The sequence below is a fragment of the Ceratotherium simum genome, chromosome 2 (assembly GCF_057802395.1).
Source record: "Ceratotherium simum simum isolate JZ-2026a chromosome 2, ASM5780239v1, whole genome shotgun sequence".
Classification (NCBI taxonomy): Eukaryota; Metazoa; Chordata; class Mammalia; order Perissodactyla; family Rhinocerotidae; genus Ceratotherium; species Ceratotherium simum.
Genome location: NC_141901.1, coordinates 36,476,407 through 36,492,230, shown reverse-complemented (window position 1 = coordinate 36,492,230; position 15,824 = coordinate 36,476,407). Strand labels below are relative to the sequence as shown.

The following is a 15,824-nucleotide window of genomic DNA, read 5'->3' as shown; positions in this document are numbered from 1 at the left end:
TTCAATGCTGCTGACTTCATAAAATAATTTGAAGGGTTTCCTTTTTTTCCTAGGCTTGGCACCTTTTTAAAGACCATCGGAGCTATTTGTTCCTTAAAGTTTTGGTAGAATTATCCTCTGACTTTATATCATATCATTTTATAGCCTGGAATTATCTGGCACTAAGACTCTTGCTCTGGAGGGGTAGCTTTTTGGCAACTTTCTCTATGGATTTTTCTAAAGAAAAGGTCGCTTTAGATTGGGTCTTGTTGCTTTAAGTTGATTGCTGAGAGGAATAAAGGGAAATCCCAAATTTATAATTCCTGCCCTGATCCTTTCTGGACCCAGGCTTGTCTAACTAGCTGCCTCCTTTTGACATTTCCATTTAGATGTCTATGATCATCCCAGGTAAAACACATGAAAAAAATATTAGCATACATTCCTCAAACTAGTAAACGGCACCTTCTCTACCCAGTTGCTCAATCCGAAAGCCAGTGAGTTTGTTTTGAATCAGATTTTTTCCTCATTCTCCCTCTCCAGCATTGAATCTGACTGTACATTTTTATGCCAAAAAGGACAAAAGATACTCATACTACTAGCACCTCAGGGTGTAAAGCAAAATAAAGTGATATGGAGAAAATCTTCAAGTAGAGATGTGGCCAAGTGCATACAATCTCCCAAACTCTCATTAACCTGTAGCTTAGGCTGTGTGTAAGTTGGCTAGTTATGCCATAGGAATGGCATATTTATAAAAGAGACAGGGAACATCTAAGTGACTAAGTGACAACAGGAGATTCCAGGTTGAAATAGCCTTGTTAGAAAAAACAGAACATCGAGAGCTCTCAGCTGGTGTCACCCTGTTCTTCCCTTGGGGTATCTTAGAACTGTCGTGTCAGCTCTTCCAAACTGCTGAAGGGGAGAGAAAACAAGTCTTTGGGACCATCTAGACTAGTATTCTCTGACAAGTTTTGTCAGCCCTACGTGAATTTATCCATTTCCCTCCATCTCCACTGAAACTACTCTTATCCAGAAACAATCTTCTCTCACTGTCTACTCTCCTTGTTTATTCTTGTTCTTTTCCACTCAATTATCTAAATAACAGCAAAGTTATCTTTCAAAAATGAAAATCAGATCACTCCCTTCCCCTAATTAAAACTATCCAATGGATTTCCATTGTACTTGAAATAAAATCCACTTTCCTCCTGATGGCCTCTAAGGCCCTACCTATCTTTGCCACCCTATGCCTTTAAGAATGACCTCATCTCTTATGACTAACCCCTTATTTACTAGTCCAGTATCTACATAGCAGGTTTATTGCCACTTAGGATCTTCATAATTGCTATTCCTTCAGTCTAGAGGGTGATCTCTCCAGATTCTCATTCTTTCATTCACGCTTGTTCATTCTCTATCATTCAGGCCTCAATTGAAATGAGAAATAATCCTCAGGGATTCTTTCCCTGACCACTTCATCTATAGTCGTGTCCACCAATGTCATCTTCATTAGGTGACATTCTCCATTAGTATTTTATGGTTTCTATAACACCAATCACTATCTGAAACTAAAAAATAAGGTTAAGAATAAGGGATGGAAAATTGTGTACCAGTAAAAATGCTAAATAGAAGAAAGCAAAAAGTACTATTCAAAACAAACAAGTAATGACCAAAAAATTTCCTACCATCGTGGAACTTATATTCAAAGAGGAATATAGATAATTTAAAAAGTATATAAGTAATGTGTAACGTTATTTTAGGAAGTGATAAGTGTTTGAAGAAAAAGCAAAAGCAGAGAAGAATAAAAGGATAGTCATCACTGGCAGCAGGGAATGGTAGCTTGTTTAGATTGGGTCGTCAGGAAAAGCTTTTCTGAGAAGGTGACGTTTGAGCAGAAGAATGAGCGAAGTGAAGGAGTGAGTGAGCCATACGAGAACCTGGAAGAAGAGTGCTCCAGGCTAAGATAAGATCAAGGATAAAGTTCTGAGGAGGGGTTACCTTGGCATATGTGAGGAACAAAAAACAGGCCAGTGTGGCTGAAGAGTAATGACTAAGAGGAAGATTGAAATCATGGTCTTATAAGCTATGGTAAGGACTTGAATTTTATTCCAAGAAGAATGGAAAGTCATTGTAGGTACATCTGAGTGAGGGGACTACCTGATTTGATTTATACATTAAAATCTTTACTTTGGCTGCTACTGTATGAAAAATCAACGGCCAGAGCCAAAAGGGAAGCAGGAGAGACCAGTCAGAATCTTGTTGTGGTCCAAGTTAGAGGTGATGGCAGCTTGGAAACAAGATGTACCTTTGAGTGAGGAGCTGACCAGTTCAGCTGGGGACATGTTCTATTTGAGATGTCAAGTAGACATCCAAGTAGAGATCCAAGTAGAGATAATGGACTGATTGTTGAACATATAACTTTGGAGTTTGAAAAGAAGTATGGACTGGAGATTTAAAACTTCTTTAAAGCCAGAAGAGGAAGAGATCACTACATTGTAAGTATAAATACAGAAGTGGTCTGTGGCTGAACCTTGAAGTATACCAACATCACATGTCTGAGGGAAAGGGGAAAGAGAAAAGACACTGGGTGGGAAAAAACAAAGTGAAAAATATGAAAACTATGACAGGGTGTGTCCTGGTAGCCAGATGAAAAAAGGTTTCCAAGAAAGAGAAGTAAATCAGTTGGGTCCAATGCTGCCAACATGCCAAGTACAATGAATAAGAATTGACCGTTAGATTTGGCAATACTAGTGTTTAGTCTTGTTGGAAAAAAATCTGTCTTAGCAGAGTGATGGTGATAAAAGTCATTTAGTGTGAATTCAAGAGAGAATACAAGAAATTGAAGACAATGCAATTCCTTCAGAGTTTTGATGTAAAAGGGAGGAAATAAATGGGCCTGTAGCTGGAAAGAATGTAGGACCAAAGAAGGTTATTTTAGTGTGGTTTTTTTATTCTTTTAGCATGAGGGAATTTATAAACAAATATGATTGTAAGTGAAAATGACCTAATACAAATTTGACGATTCAAAGGAGATGGGGAGAAGTGCTGAAGCAAGGTCCTAAGTAAGCCAGAGGAGTTGGGATGCAGTGTGCAAGAGTGTGGAAGGCCTTGTTAGAAGGGCAGGGAGTGCTCCCACAGTGAAAGAGCACAAGGCTCAGCAGTAGAGCACAGATGCACTTGGCTGGGTAGAGCTAGTGGTGGGACTATGAGGAAGATCTCTTCTAATTGCTTTGAATTCTTAATGAAATAGAAAATAAAGTCATCTGCTAAAAAAAAAAGAATAAGGAAGAACCTTTGGAAGTTGGAGGGTAGAAAAGAACCTGTGAAAAGATGCCAAAGAGGGTGAGAGACAGAATGGTAGGACAGGAATATGGTGGGGTTGCCCAGTAACATCAATGCCCAACTTAGTGTTCAATATCATGCATTTTAAGTAAGACCAGTTATGACAGGAATATGTTTTTCACCAGTGAAGTTCAGCTGCATGAGTGTTCTGCACAAGAGGAAAATTTGATTTAACCAAGGTTGTAATTATACTAAGTAAGATAGGGGCACGTGAATTAAAGATGAATGCAAGGCAATAATTAAAATGATAGTCTATGGAATCTTAACAGGGTAGGGAGGAAGGTGAAGATACATGGGGCAATAGCATGAGACATTGAAAATCATAGAAACAAACATAGATATATAATGTAGGACTTTATAAATTGAGGAATTATTTGGATTATGGTCCCAGTGAGAACGAGCTAGAAAGATAAGCGATGAAAACAATAGTTCTTTAGAAAATATAATGGAAGAAGATATCCCATTTCTAAATGAAACAAAACTGATCAAATGCATAGGAATAGGCAACATGCACTTTCTATATGAAGAATATTTCAAAACTTTACTGAAACACATAAAAGAAGACAAACATTTCCTTTTAAATCTTACTTTGGATAGAAAGCTTCAGTGTTGTAAAGACTAAAGATGTTTATTCTCCTTAAATTTCTATGAATACAATGTGAAATCAATAAAAATACCATTAACTGTTAAATGTGAGATTAGGGAAATTCCAAAGAAGAATAATTGGGGGGAGGAATTTAGCATATGGTAACATAATGTAGTAACAATATAAGATGTTTTTATTATGCATATATGATGGTGAGACAATGGCTTAGTTATTGGGAATAATAAAAGGTACACTTGATTTGATTTTAAGAATTATATCTAACTTTGTTTCTTACAACCAATTAAATTCCAGATGAATGAAATATTGAAATATAAGAAATATAGAAGAAAAACATGGGTACTTTTTAAAAATAATCTTGGAGTTAGGAAGGCCCTGATAAACACATAAATATAATACTAATAAAATTTCAAACTCACAAACTCAGTAAAAATGATAAATGGAAGAAAAATATTTGCAACATGTATGATAAAAGGCATATTTCCTTATTATAGAACTCATTATAAGAAAATGACAAAACAATATAAAAATGAGTAAGATATGTAAATGGACATTCACAGCAAATGAAATACGAATAGCTAATAAACATATAAAAAGATACTCAGCCTCATTCATAATTGAAGAAATAAAAATTCAAACAAAAAAATAATACACCATTTTTACCTATCAGCTCGCCAAACATTGAAAGAATTAGTCAAATGCTCATGGCTGATGGAAATATGGGTAAGGAAGCATTCTCAAACCGTTATGTTGAGTGTGTAAACTGACACATCCTATTTTGGTTTAGTTTGGCAATAGTTATTAAGTTTTTAAATGCACATATTACCGACCAAGGAATTTTACTTTCAGGAATTTATCGTATAGATAGGCTCCCAGAAGCGCACAATTATATATGAACAGAGATTCTCTTTACAATACTCTTTAAAAATGCCAAAAACTGCAAACAGCCTAAATATGCTTTGATAGATAGAATAGGTTAAATAAATTATGTTATATTCTTACCCTACAATATGCAATTGTTCAAAGGAATGCTATAAATCTTCATGTACTGATTTGTAAAACCATTTCAAATGTATCGTTATGTAAAAAAGCAAGTAGTATAACAATATGTAGAAAACAGTCCATTTGGATTACAAAAACAGAACACACACAGATATATGCATAGAACATTTCTAAATTCTATTTAGTAGTTTTGGTTTTTGATGTAGCAAGAGTTAGCAATTTAGAAACAACTTTCTATGTATTTTAGACCTAAGCAAACGTGCAAATATATTGAGAATATTTGGAAACAGTTTTCTTACTGTTGGAGAGAGGAGTTATAAATATGGAAAGGGGAATACTAAAATATATTCTGAGATATTATATTGGAATTGGAGATATCATTATGAAATCATGGTTTTTAAGATACAGATATTAATACACACAGAAACACACACCACTTTCTAGTCTTTTCACTAAGAGAGTCTGAAAGTAATTATACAACAGCAGCAATAAGTACATCTAGCACCCAGATCTTAGTTTCTAAATACAATGCTCCACTAAAAGGTACTAGAGCTCCTTAGAGAAATGGTTGATCCCAGGGCAAGCTCAGGGAAGGTACAAGATGAGCCTGGAACATCTTGTTGGGCTGGAGCATAAAGAAGTGCTTAAAGAGTAATGGAGACATTAAAACAACATAGGAGACAGACCAAAGCAGTTCCCACTGGCAAATTCTGTGATGATTTGAACATCACCACAAATAATGTTAGTAGTATCTAACATTATCTAGTAGTAGCTATATTATCTAAATCTAGTAGTATCTAAATAATATCCTTTTCACAGTAGAATGCCAATCTATAGGAGGAAAGATGCAGTTAGAAAATCATCAATGAATCCTAAAACTAGAGGGTGAAAGTTTGATGAGGAACAGGATGTTAATTTCAACATATTACCCTACAAAAAAGGGAAAATGATAACTTACAATGGAGAAACCTGGTGGATACCTTAAATAGGAGATTACAGTTAACATCACTAATGTTGGGATAAATTGACATCACGTGGCTGCTGTTATGATATGTTGAGAATGATGCAACATCGCTTTTGTGATATTCTTGTTGAAAACTCATAATCTGAATCTAATCATGAAGGAGATTAAACCAAAAGAAGTACAAAGACAGAGAAGGAATTAAAAAAGAATTGAAGATGAATGTAAGGGAAAAATTATAATGCATTCTTCAGCTAAACCCAAATTAAGAGACATTCTACAAAATATATGACTAGCAGTTTTCAAAAGTATCAAAGTCAAGAAAGACAAAGAAAACCAAAGTACTGTTTGAGATCAAAGGACATTAAAGAAACAGGACAACAAAATGCAATGAGTAATCTTGGATTGAATCCTGCACTGCAAAAAATGTTAGCTATAAAGGACATTATTGAGATAATTGGGGTGATTTAAATATGATTTGTGGACTAGATAATAGTATTATTGTATTTGATATTAATATATATGTATGTATATCTATCTCTCTGTATATACACACATATACACTGATTTTTTTTAATAACTATGCTGTGGTTATGTAAGAGAATGATCTTCTTAGGGAATACACACTAAAACATTTAGGGGTAAAGCGATATAATGGCTTCAACTTACACTCAAGGGATGTGGAAGAAAATTGATAGATAGATAGGAAGGAATGAAGGAAGGAAGAAAAAGAATAATAAAGCAAGTGAGACAAAATATAAATAAGTAGGGTATCTGGATAAAAGATGTTTCGGAGTTTTTGTACTTCTTGCAACTTTTCAGTTAGTTCGAAATTGTATCTTTAAAAAGTTTCCAGAAAATCTAAAAAAAAGCTTACATGAAAAAATTATTAAAATTTCTTTAAAGATATTTGTGAACGGTTAACTCAGCAGGCCTGGGTTACTCATACCCTGCACATTCCAAGAAAGGCTTGTCCTTATGACTAGCCCTTACCTAGCTCCTTGGAGATGAGATCTGAGCCCCTTGAATCATTCTGTTTCATAAGTGTTTTGTATGCTGGAGGCCTTGACCTGTATGATACCTATTTGATCATATAGTTTGTGCTAACAGTGTGATTTATGGTGAACACCTGTTTTTGCTCTGGAGGGCTGGAGTCTGAGTACCTGAGGTCACTAATGCAGATGTTGCATGCCTACGTGACTGACCCCTAATGAAACCCTGACACCAAGGCTCAGGTGAGCTTCCCTCGTTGACAACAATCTGCGCCTATGGTCACTTTTCATTGTTGCTGGGAAAATTACCCATGTTCATATGATTCCACTGGGAGAGGACAGTTGGAAGCTTATATTCGGTTTCTCCTGGACTTTGCCCCATGGACCTTTGCCCTCTGTTGATTTTAATCTGTATTCTTTCGCTATAATAAACTATAACGATGACCACAACAGTTTTTCTGTATCCTGTGAGTCCTTCTAAGAGAATCATCTAGCTCAATGGTGATCTTGAAGACCTCCAATAAAAATTAAAGATATTTAAATAAATATAGAGATAGCCAATGTCAATTCATCCCTAACGATCTTTTAACTTAATGCAATTCCAAAAACCTCATCTAAAATTTGTATGGAAAAGCAAAGGCCCAACTACTTAAAAATAAATTAAGGTAGAGGGTTGATCTGCCTGATAACTAAGATTTATTATCAAGTTACAGCTGTTAAGACAGTATAATTTTGGTACAGGGAGGTAAACTGACCATTGGAGCAGAGTAGAGAGTGCCTAACCTGACCATCTTTATATAGAATTGTGATATATGACACAGATAGATTGTAGACAACTGGGGAAAGGAGGACTGTTCAAAGAAAGGTGCTAGGATAGTTGGTTATCCATTTAAAAAAATAAAAATGAATTTGGACATCTATCTTACCACCTATGCAAAAATCAATTCCAGATGGATTTAAATATGAAAAATATATTAATATGCTTAGAAGAACATAAAGAAGATCATTCTGACATTGAAGTAGAAATTTCTTTTTTCAAGGAAGATGTAAAAAATGCTAACTGCAAAAGACAAGAATAATACATTTGACTACATTAAAATAATTTTGTTCAATAAAGATTACCATAAAGAAAATGAACAGACAAGCCACAAAATGGTAGAAAATATTTGCATAACATGTTAAGTACAAGAGTTTGGTGCCCAGAGTACATAAAAAGCTGCTACAATTGAATAAGAAAAACACAGAGAATCCAATAGAAAAATAGGCAAAGACATGAACTAATGTTTTACAGAAGACAAAACATTCATAGCCAATAAACGTTGAAAAGATGTTCAACCTCTTTACTATTCAAGAAAATGTAAATTAAAACCACAATAAGATACAATTTCACACCCACTAGTTTGACAGAAATTAGGAGGTCTGATAACAAGTATTTGAAAGCATGTATATCAACCAAAACTCCTCTTATTCTTTCCTTGTCATACTGGAAATTGGTACAACCACTTCAATATTTAACTTGGTTTTATCTTGTAAAGTTGAAAATTTTTATATTCCATGAGCTAGTAATTCTTCTAAAAGATATAGACCTTTTTATATAGAGGAACTTTTGCACATTTGCTCAAGAATGCATGTATTAAAATATTTGTAACACTGCAATTTATAATAACAAAAATCTGAAAATAACCCCATTATCCCTTACCAGTAGAATGGATCAAAAACATTGCGGTATATTCACATGATGGAATAGTATAAGGCAGTTAAATTAATAAACTGCAGCTCTATTCTGGATTTTAGAAACATAACATTGAATTTTTTGAAAAGCAAGTCTCAGAAAACTACATATAGTATATCATTTTTATAAAGCTCAAAAATAGATATAACTAAACAATGTGTTATTTAAACATACATACATATGTAAGAAAGGTATAAAGTAAGTAATACAAAAGTAAACATAAAAATCAGGATAATAGTAACCACTGGGTGAGGGGACAGGGTGAAGAGAAAGGAGGTGGGAAAAATGAGAAATACAATAGTGAGTGTAGCTTTTGAGTTGGGTGACGAGTTCTCAAATATTTATTTTATTGTTATGCTTCACAACTTACATATTTTAAACATAATGTCTTGTAAGTATAAAGTATTATGTTAAAAATGATAAAAATTATATATATATTTTAATAAAGAAAGATCAGAACATAAGCCAAGCCTACATGAGATCACAAAAACCTACAGGCAAATCACAACTGGTGGCTTCAGAATCTTCTTATCACCCTAGCCACAGTTTTGTTAATTTTGAAATTTACAACTTTTGTTTGCCTTTTACAGTTATTGTCTAATTCAGTCAAGGTATATCCCTTTTATTTTCTAACTCACATTAATGTCGTCTCAATGTTAGAATGTTAGATTAACAGGAGATCTAAAATCTGCCTTTTGGGGGGGTTCACATTTTCCTTTAATTTTTCCAAGAATCTCTGAACTTAAGCATTCCAAAAGAGTGATAGGGTTTACATAAACACCTGGGTAGGGAGAGTCTGGAGTTTGGCTAGTCTAATTTTGATTTTGTTTCCTGTTTCCCTTGAGGACAACTAGCTTAAACTGCCTAAAAGAAGATACTGATCATCTGCTAATTGACTGTAGTAGACTGTATTTTGAAAAATTGAACACAATATCCCCCATTCCACATTCTCTCCTTATAGTGTGCCACACTCCCGTTAAAAGATGAAGTCTGTACCTCCTCGCCTTGAGACTGAGCAGGTCTTTGTGACTGCCTGGACCAATACAGTGTAGTGAAAGTGCTGCTGCGTGACTTCTGAGACTAGGTCATAAACGATTGTAGAGCTTCTATCAGGGTCTCTCTCTTGGGGTACCTGCTCTTGGAATCCAGAGCACCAGGCTATGAGGAAGCCCAGGCCACATGGTGGGGCTTGTGTAGGTATTTCAGTCAACAGCCGATATCAACTGACTGTCATGTGAGTGAGGAAACCACAGCCATCTCCTGCCCACAACTACACGAGAGACCCAGTGTGAGAACAGCCTGAGACCAGTCACCCCAGAGATGAATGATAAAGGATAGTTATTGCTCCATGACACTAAGTTTGGGGTAGTTTGTTAGGCTTTAAACTGGTACATCCGAGTTTCAGTACAGCAACTACAGATGTGGACAACTACAGTTATGCACATGGACAATCCTACCCATTCAGTGCTGGGCTGAGGTAAAGGCACAGAGCACAGTTACCAGGAACACAGGACTTCCTGGAGCTCAGCCCTTTCTGTTGTTATACAGCCATACCTTGAGAAATCTACTGACTGGGAGTCAGAGGTTGTTTGGCCATCTACCTCTTAACAGACCCCTAACCACTGTCCTCCTTCCTTACCTGGTTACTCACAAACCTGAGATTCTGCTAGATTTCCTTTTCCAACCTTTGAAACATCAAAGGACACCTTCTCTACTGGAAAATAAGATTACTAGAGCATCCTCCTCCAACATGGCCTTCTGATTTTTGACAGAGAACTCAGACTGTAACAGTACAAAGTTCTCCTTACCCTGATTGTGTGTTGATAGAGCTGTCCTAATTGTCTCCTGTGAAAGAGGCTTTATATCCACTTCCCATTTGGGGAGGGAGCCTCTTTATGCCTCAATGCTGATTTGTGTTTCTAGTGAGAACGAGGGTCACAGTTTGGCTCTTCTCTCACTAGAGCAAAGAAAGAAAAATGCAAATTTAACCAGCAGGGGGACTCAAAAACGAGGACTATCTAATCAGGCTTTGACCCCCAAAACATTGAAGGCTATAATGCATATGAAAATATTACTCAGCTGCAAACAACAAGGAAAGAAGTTGAGATGCTAACTTTATCAATGATAATTTAATTAAAAATTTTGAGTTTTCTAATAAACTGTAATTTGGGTAATATTTCCTCCTCTTGTGTCTTGAAACTGATAGGGATAAGAGCAAATATTATTAATGTTTTTATATTTCTATAAACTTTTCCTTTTATAGTTTTCTAAATTTAAATGTTACCACAAATTCAATAGAGAAGGAAGAAATAGGGAATACAAAAATAAACAACAAGCACAGGGAGCATTTTTTAAGTTTATCAAGATATGAATGGAGGCACTTCATTTTTTGCCAAGTGTGGCAAAATTAACTTGGAGGAGAATTGTCTGGGTCTGGCAGTGAGATGGATAAGGGAACATATAAAAGGAAAAAATAGTGAGAATAAGATTCTCTTAGGGGAAAAAAGTGCCTGGGGTTGGGGCAGGGAAACCAGTGTTGAGATGACACTAGATTGGGCTCACGAAGCCTAGTGCATTTAACCATGTGCCTGATGGTCCCTTAGGATGAAATCCTGGCTCAGGTTTGTTTAGACACACAATTGGTCTCCTGGCCTTCGAGAGAGGTCTGTATTTTCTATTGAGGTTTGGTCTCCCATTTCTGAATCCCAAAGGACAAAAATGATAGCCAGACTTGACTGTTTTAATTCCAGAAAAGAAGAAGAAGAAAAAAAAAAAAGCAAAACAGCTTCTAGTACTGAGCAGTGTTCTTGACTACAGGGAGAGCTGCATGATTTCCTGGAATCCAAGACAGTGGCTTAGCTAGAGCTCACTCGGGCTTTGTAACCATGGTTTTCCAAGGCCCAACTGTATAAAAATAGAATGTTTATTTAAAAAATAAAATCTGACAAATAAGCCACTGCTGTTTCTACTTGCTGTGAAAAGTGCTGCAAGACTCCCAAAGCACAAGCCCGTGTAATCTGGTAAATGTGCCCTACGCATAACGAGGTCCCCTGGCACTGGCTGGCTGCTTCCTTCCAGCTCCAGGGTGACTCTCAGGGTGCCAAGGGAATGGCACCCAGAAACCTTGAGAGATGATCCTCAGAGAGCCTTCCTCGGGTGTCAAAACTCCTCTTCCAGCTGGAGGAAATATCCAGTATCCAAGGAACCCCCTGTAACTTTACTTCTACCTCCATCCCTGGACTGGCCCTAGGGCAGGTGGAAGGACCACATTCAGGTGCCTTTTCTTCACGATCTTAATTTATGGATACTTGGGACCAACGGGCCACACCTCTGACCTCTACCTCCATTTTTCTGTTGAGCCACAGATTTGCAGGAGGAAAAGTAAGTGAGATCTGGAAAAAGCCTCAATGACTTACAGAAAGAGCCATATGAGGAATAAAATAAAAGTATGGGTTTTGTTGTTGTTAAAGGGTCAAATTAAATTAAGCTGGAAAGGGTCCTGGTGTCTATGAATGCTTGTTTTCCTTTTTCCTTGATTTACTACTTTCAACCATAACCTGCTAATCCTAAGGAATCATGACTTCCCAGGATAAAGAGTATCTTGACTAATATGGTAATAAAGAATGTGGCTCTGCCACTTATCAGCTATGTTTCCTTGTGTATATTCTTGTCTTCAGACAAAAGGTAATCCACAGAAATACTGTTGATAAAGCCTCACGGAGTGCGTTTACAGTTACTTCATGGTACACACATCAAGGCCAAACAAATTTCCCTGTCAAGAAATGGTCTCTGACATCTAACATACAACTTGGTTTTTTGCAACCTCGTTTCCATTCATATCATGGTCTGAGGAGTTGAAGTACAACTGTGCACCAATCCGTTACAAATAACTTTTTGTAGACTTCTTTTATTAAAAATGGTATATTTCTGAAAAATAGATTATTTTAATTGTAAAAGCACTAAAGAAGCTTACCTTTGAAATTGACCCAATTGTAAATCATTTTTCAGTATGGTTAATTTGCTTTACTTCCAGCAAAATGCACTTTTTATACAACTCCATCTATTCTATTATTGAATATATTTATTCATTTTTTTGTATAAGGAAGATCAGCCCTGAGCTAACATTCGATGCCAATCCTCCTCTTTTTTGCTGAGGAAGGCTGGCCCTGGGCTAACATCCGTGCCCATCTTCCTCTACTTTATATGCGACGTCGTCACAGCTTGTTAGGCATGGCCTAACAAGCGGGCGGCGGTGCGCACCCGGGATCTGAACCGGCAAATCCCAGGCCGCCGCTGCGGAGTGTGCACACTTAACCGCTTGCGCCACCAGGCTGGCCCCTTGAATTTATTTTTTTATAGCTAACCTGTTACATAATTATATGTCGGTTATTAATAGGATAAAGGCTACTAGAAGAGTTGCACTACAAGTATATTTTCCTGTTAGATGTTAATAGTGTCATGCTTTCTTCTAGCGTTATAATTCCAATGTTAAAATTTAGCTCACTTCTTTAGTTGTTTGTTGCTGTCACAGGTATAGACAGTGGGGAAAAGGAGAACAGAGGTTAAAAACATTTACTACTCCTCTTCTCTGAAGAAAATCTCACTGTGGTTCCCCAGCACTCTGCTTCCTAATGACAATTTGATGGAGCAATGACCTGTAATGATTCTACCAGCAGATATTTGCGCCCTACATAGCAGTGGTCACACCGGGGTCATAAAGAGTTGGAATACATGGTCCCTATTCTAGAAGACTATATAATTTAGCCATGGTGGGGGCAGTTCTACAATGCTGTTTTGTGTAGTGGGAGGAACAATGGACACAGGATCAGAAGACATGGGTTCAAGTCTTGATTTTTGTCCTTTGGCAACTGTGTGTCCGTGGGCAATTCCCTAAGCAGAGCTGATCTGCAGTTTCTGCACCAGAAGAGAAGCAGTAATTCTTGTCCTTCCTGCTCCACTGGATGGTAATGAAATTAAATAATGTATGTGAACATGTTTTGTAATCACAAGTGCACTATAAGCTGCTTTCAATACAAAAGAACCAGTAAACAGTTCTGTGCTACCTGTGTGCAACGATGTGTAGGCCAGAGTGGGGCTGTGGGAGATTTTTCAGAGGTCATGGGCTTTGCATGACTTTGAAAAAATGAGTGGTATCTAGGGAAGAGGAGTGTAGGACAGAAGAGAGCATCAGCACCATCAGAGTTGAAAGACTGGAAGGAGAATGCAGTGTGTAACCCCAGTAACAGGAGTGCTACCCAAACCCTAGAAGCTTGGGTAGGAATAGGTGGCTACAGAGTCTGGAGTTCTGCGTGACACCACTGAACTTGAATGGATTCAATAATTTTTTGAATTCTAATGTAAGTATGACACTTAGTTTAAAATGTTTTTATGAATAATCCTATGATGTTGTAATCATCACTACATTCACATAAAGATGAGGAATCTGGTCTTAGAGATGTTAATTCCTTGCCCAAGATAACTTAGCACATAATAGAACTAGGATATAAGTTTATAGCATTTGACTCTAAAACCCACCTACTTTCTTTTTAGTGAGAAAGAACATTTCTCCATTCTCTATTTCCAAAAGAAATAAGCATAAATGTGAATATAAATAAGCAGAGACCCGAGGTAGATTAACCAAGAGAATTTGCCGAACTTACTATTTGACAGAAATCATCTATCTAGGTCCCTTAAATTATTTTTTCTTTCTTAGATACCATATATGATTTAATGAAGAAAGAGAATCACACTTTGGTGAGTGAGTTTACTTTCCAGTGTTTCTCCAGCTTCCATGAGCAGCGGCTCACCCTTTTTGTCGTGTTTCTTGCACTGTACATATTAACCCTGGCAGGCAATATCATCACTGTGACCATCATCAGCCTTGATCGTCACCTCCACACCCCTATGTACTACTTCCTCAACATGCTGTCAGCTTCAGAGACCATGTACACACTTGTCATTATTCCCAAGATGCTGTGTAACCTCATAGGTCTGAGTCAGACAATTTCCTTGGCAGGTTGTGCCACTCAGATGTTCTTCTTCACTACTTTGGCCATCAACAACTGCTTCCTGCTCACAGCGATGGGTTATGACCGTTATGTGGCTATTTGCAACCCTTTGAGGTACTCTGTCATCATGAACAGGAGGGTGTGCATCCAGTTGGTGTGGGGGGCCTGCAGCATTGGCCTAATTGCAGCAATGATCCAAGTGTCAGCTGTGTTCAGGCTGCCCTTCTGTACCACAAAGGTGGCCCACTTCTTCTGTGACATCCGACCTGTGATGAAACTCTCCTGCGTTGACACGACTGTCAATGAGATTCTAACTTTGATCATCAGTGTGCTGGTGATCCTGGTTCCCATGGGATTGGTTTTCATTTCCTATATTCTCATCATCTCCACCATCCTCAAGATCACCTCTGTTGAGGGTCGGAAGAAGGCCTTTGCCACCTGTGCTTCTCATCTCACTGTGGTCATTGTCCACTATGGCTGTGCCTCCATTGCCTACCTCAAGCCCAAGTCAGAGAACACCAGGGATCAGGATCAGCTGATATCAGTGACCTACACTGTCATCACTCCCTTGCTGAACACTGTGGTGTACACCCTGAGGAACAAAGAGGTCAAGGATGCTCTGTTCCGGGTCATTGTCAGGAAGTTTCCTGACAAAATGGGCCTGTTTCATGAGGTTCTTAGATGATTCTCTAGAGAGGGAAAAGCAGAGCAGTGCCTACAGTCCTGAGCAGTGGTTAGGGGAGAGGAGGAGAGAACAAAAAGGATTATAAATTCAGCTGCTGGAGAAAAGGAAAAGGTTCTCCAAAACACAAGCAATCCCGCATTTCACAAGAGAACACAGATGGTATGGGACATCAGCTACAGAAGGAAGTACTCAATGACATGGGCTGTCTGGGCAGCCTGGGACAGAATGCGATCAAGGTAGTAAAAAGAATTAATGAGGCGAGGCTGCTCCATGGCAGGGCTAAAGTTTCAAATATATTCTATAACGCCCTTTTTTGGACATAGGTTTTCTCCTTACTCATTTAGAGCTACACATGTTTATCACATAAGTGAAGTCTTTCCTTTATGGACAATTCAAGTTCCTTGCATCTTAGACACCATCAATAAATGGATATCAGAGATAAATAAGCATCTATAAAATTCATCAGCCCTTGAATTCTGGATCTTTTTCACATAAGTTCCAGGTTGGCCGTATGGGAAAATGGGGGCA

The 15,824-nt window shown here is 37.5% G+C and overlaps 1 protein-coding gene across 1 annotated transcript; it reads left to right on the top strand.

The window, feature by feature from the left end:
• The first annotated feature begins 14,333 nt into the window (after positions 1-14,333).
• On the top strand, positions 14,334-15,296 carry LOC101402417 (olfactory receptor 10J1-like). Its single transcript, XM_014797024.1, has one exon. The coding sequence runs from the start codon at positions 14,334-14,336 to the stop codon at positions 15,294-15,296; it is 963 nt and encodes a 320-aa protein (XP_014652510.1).
• Positions 15,297-15,824: the final 528 nt, after the last annotated feature.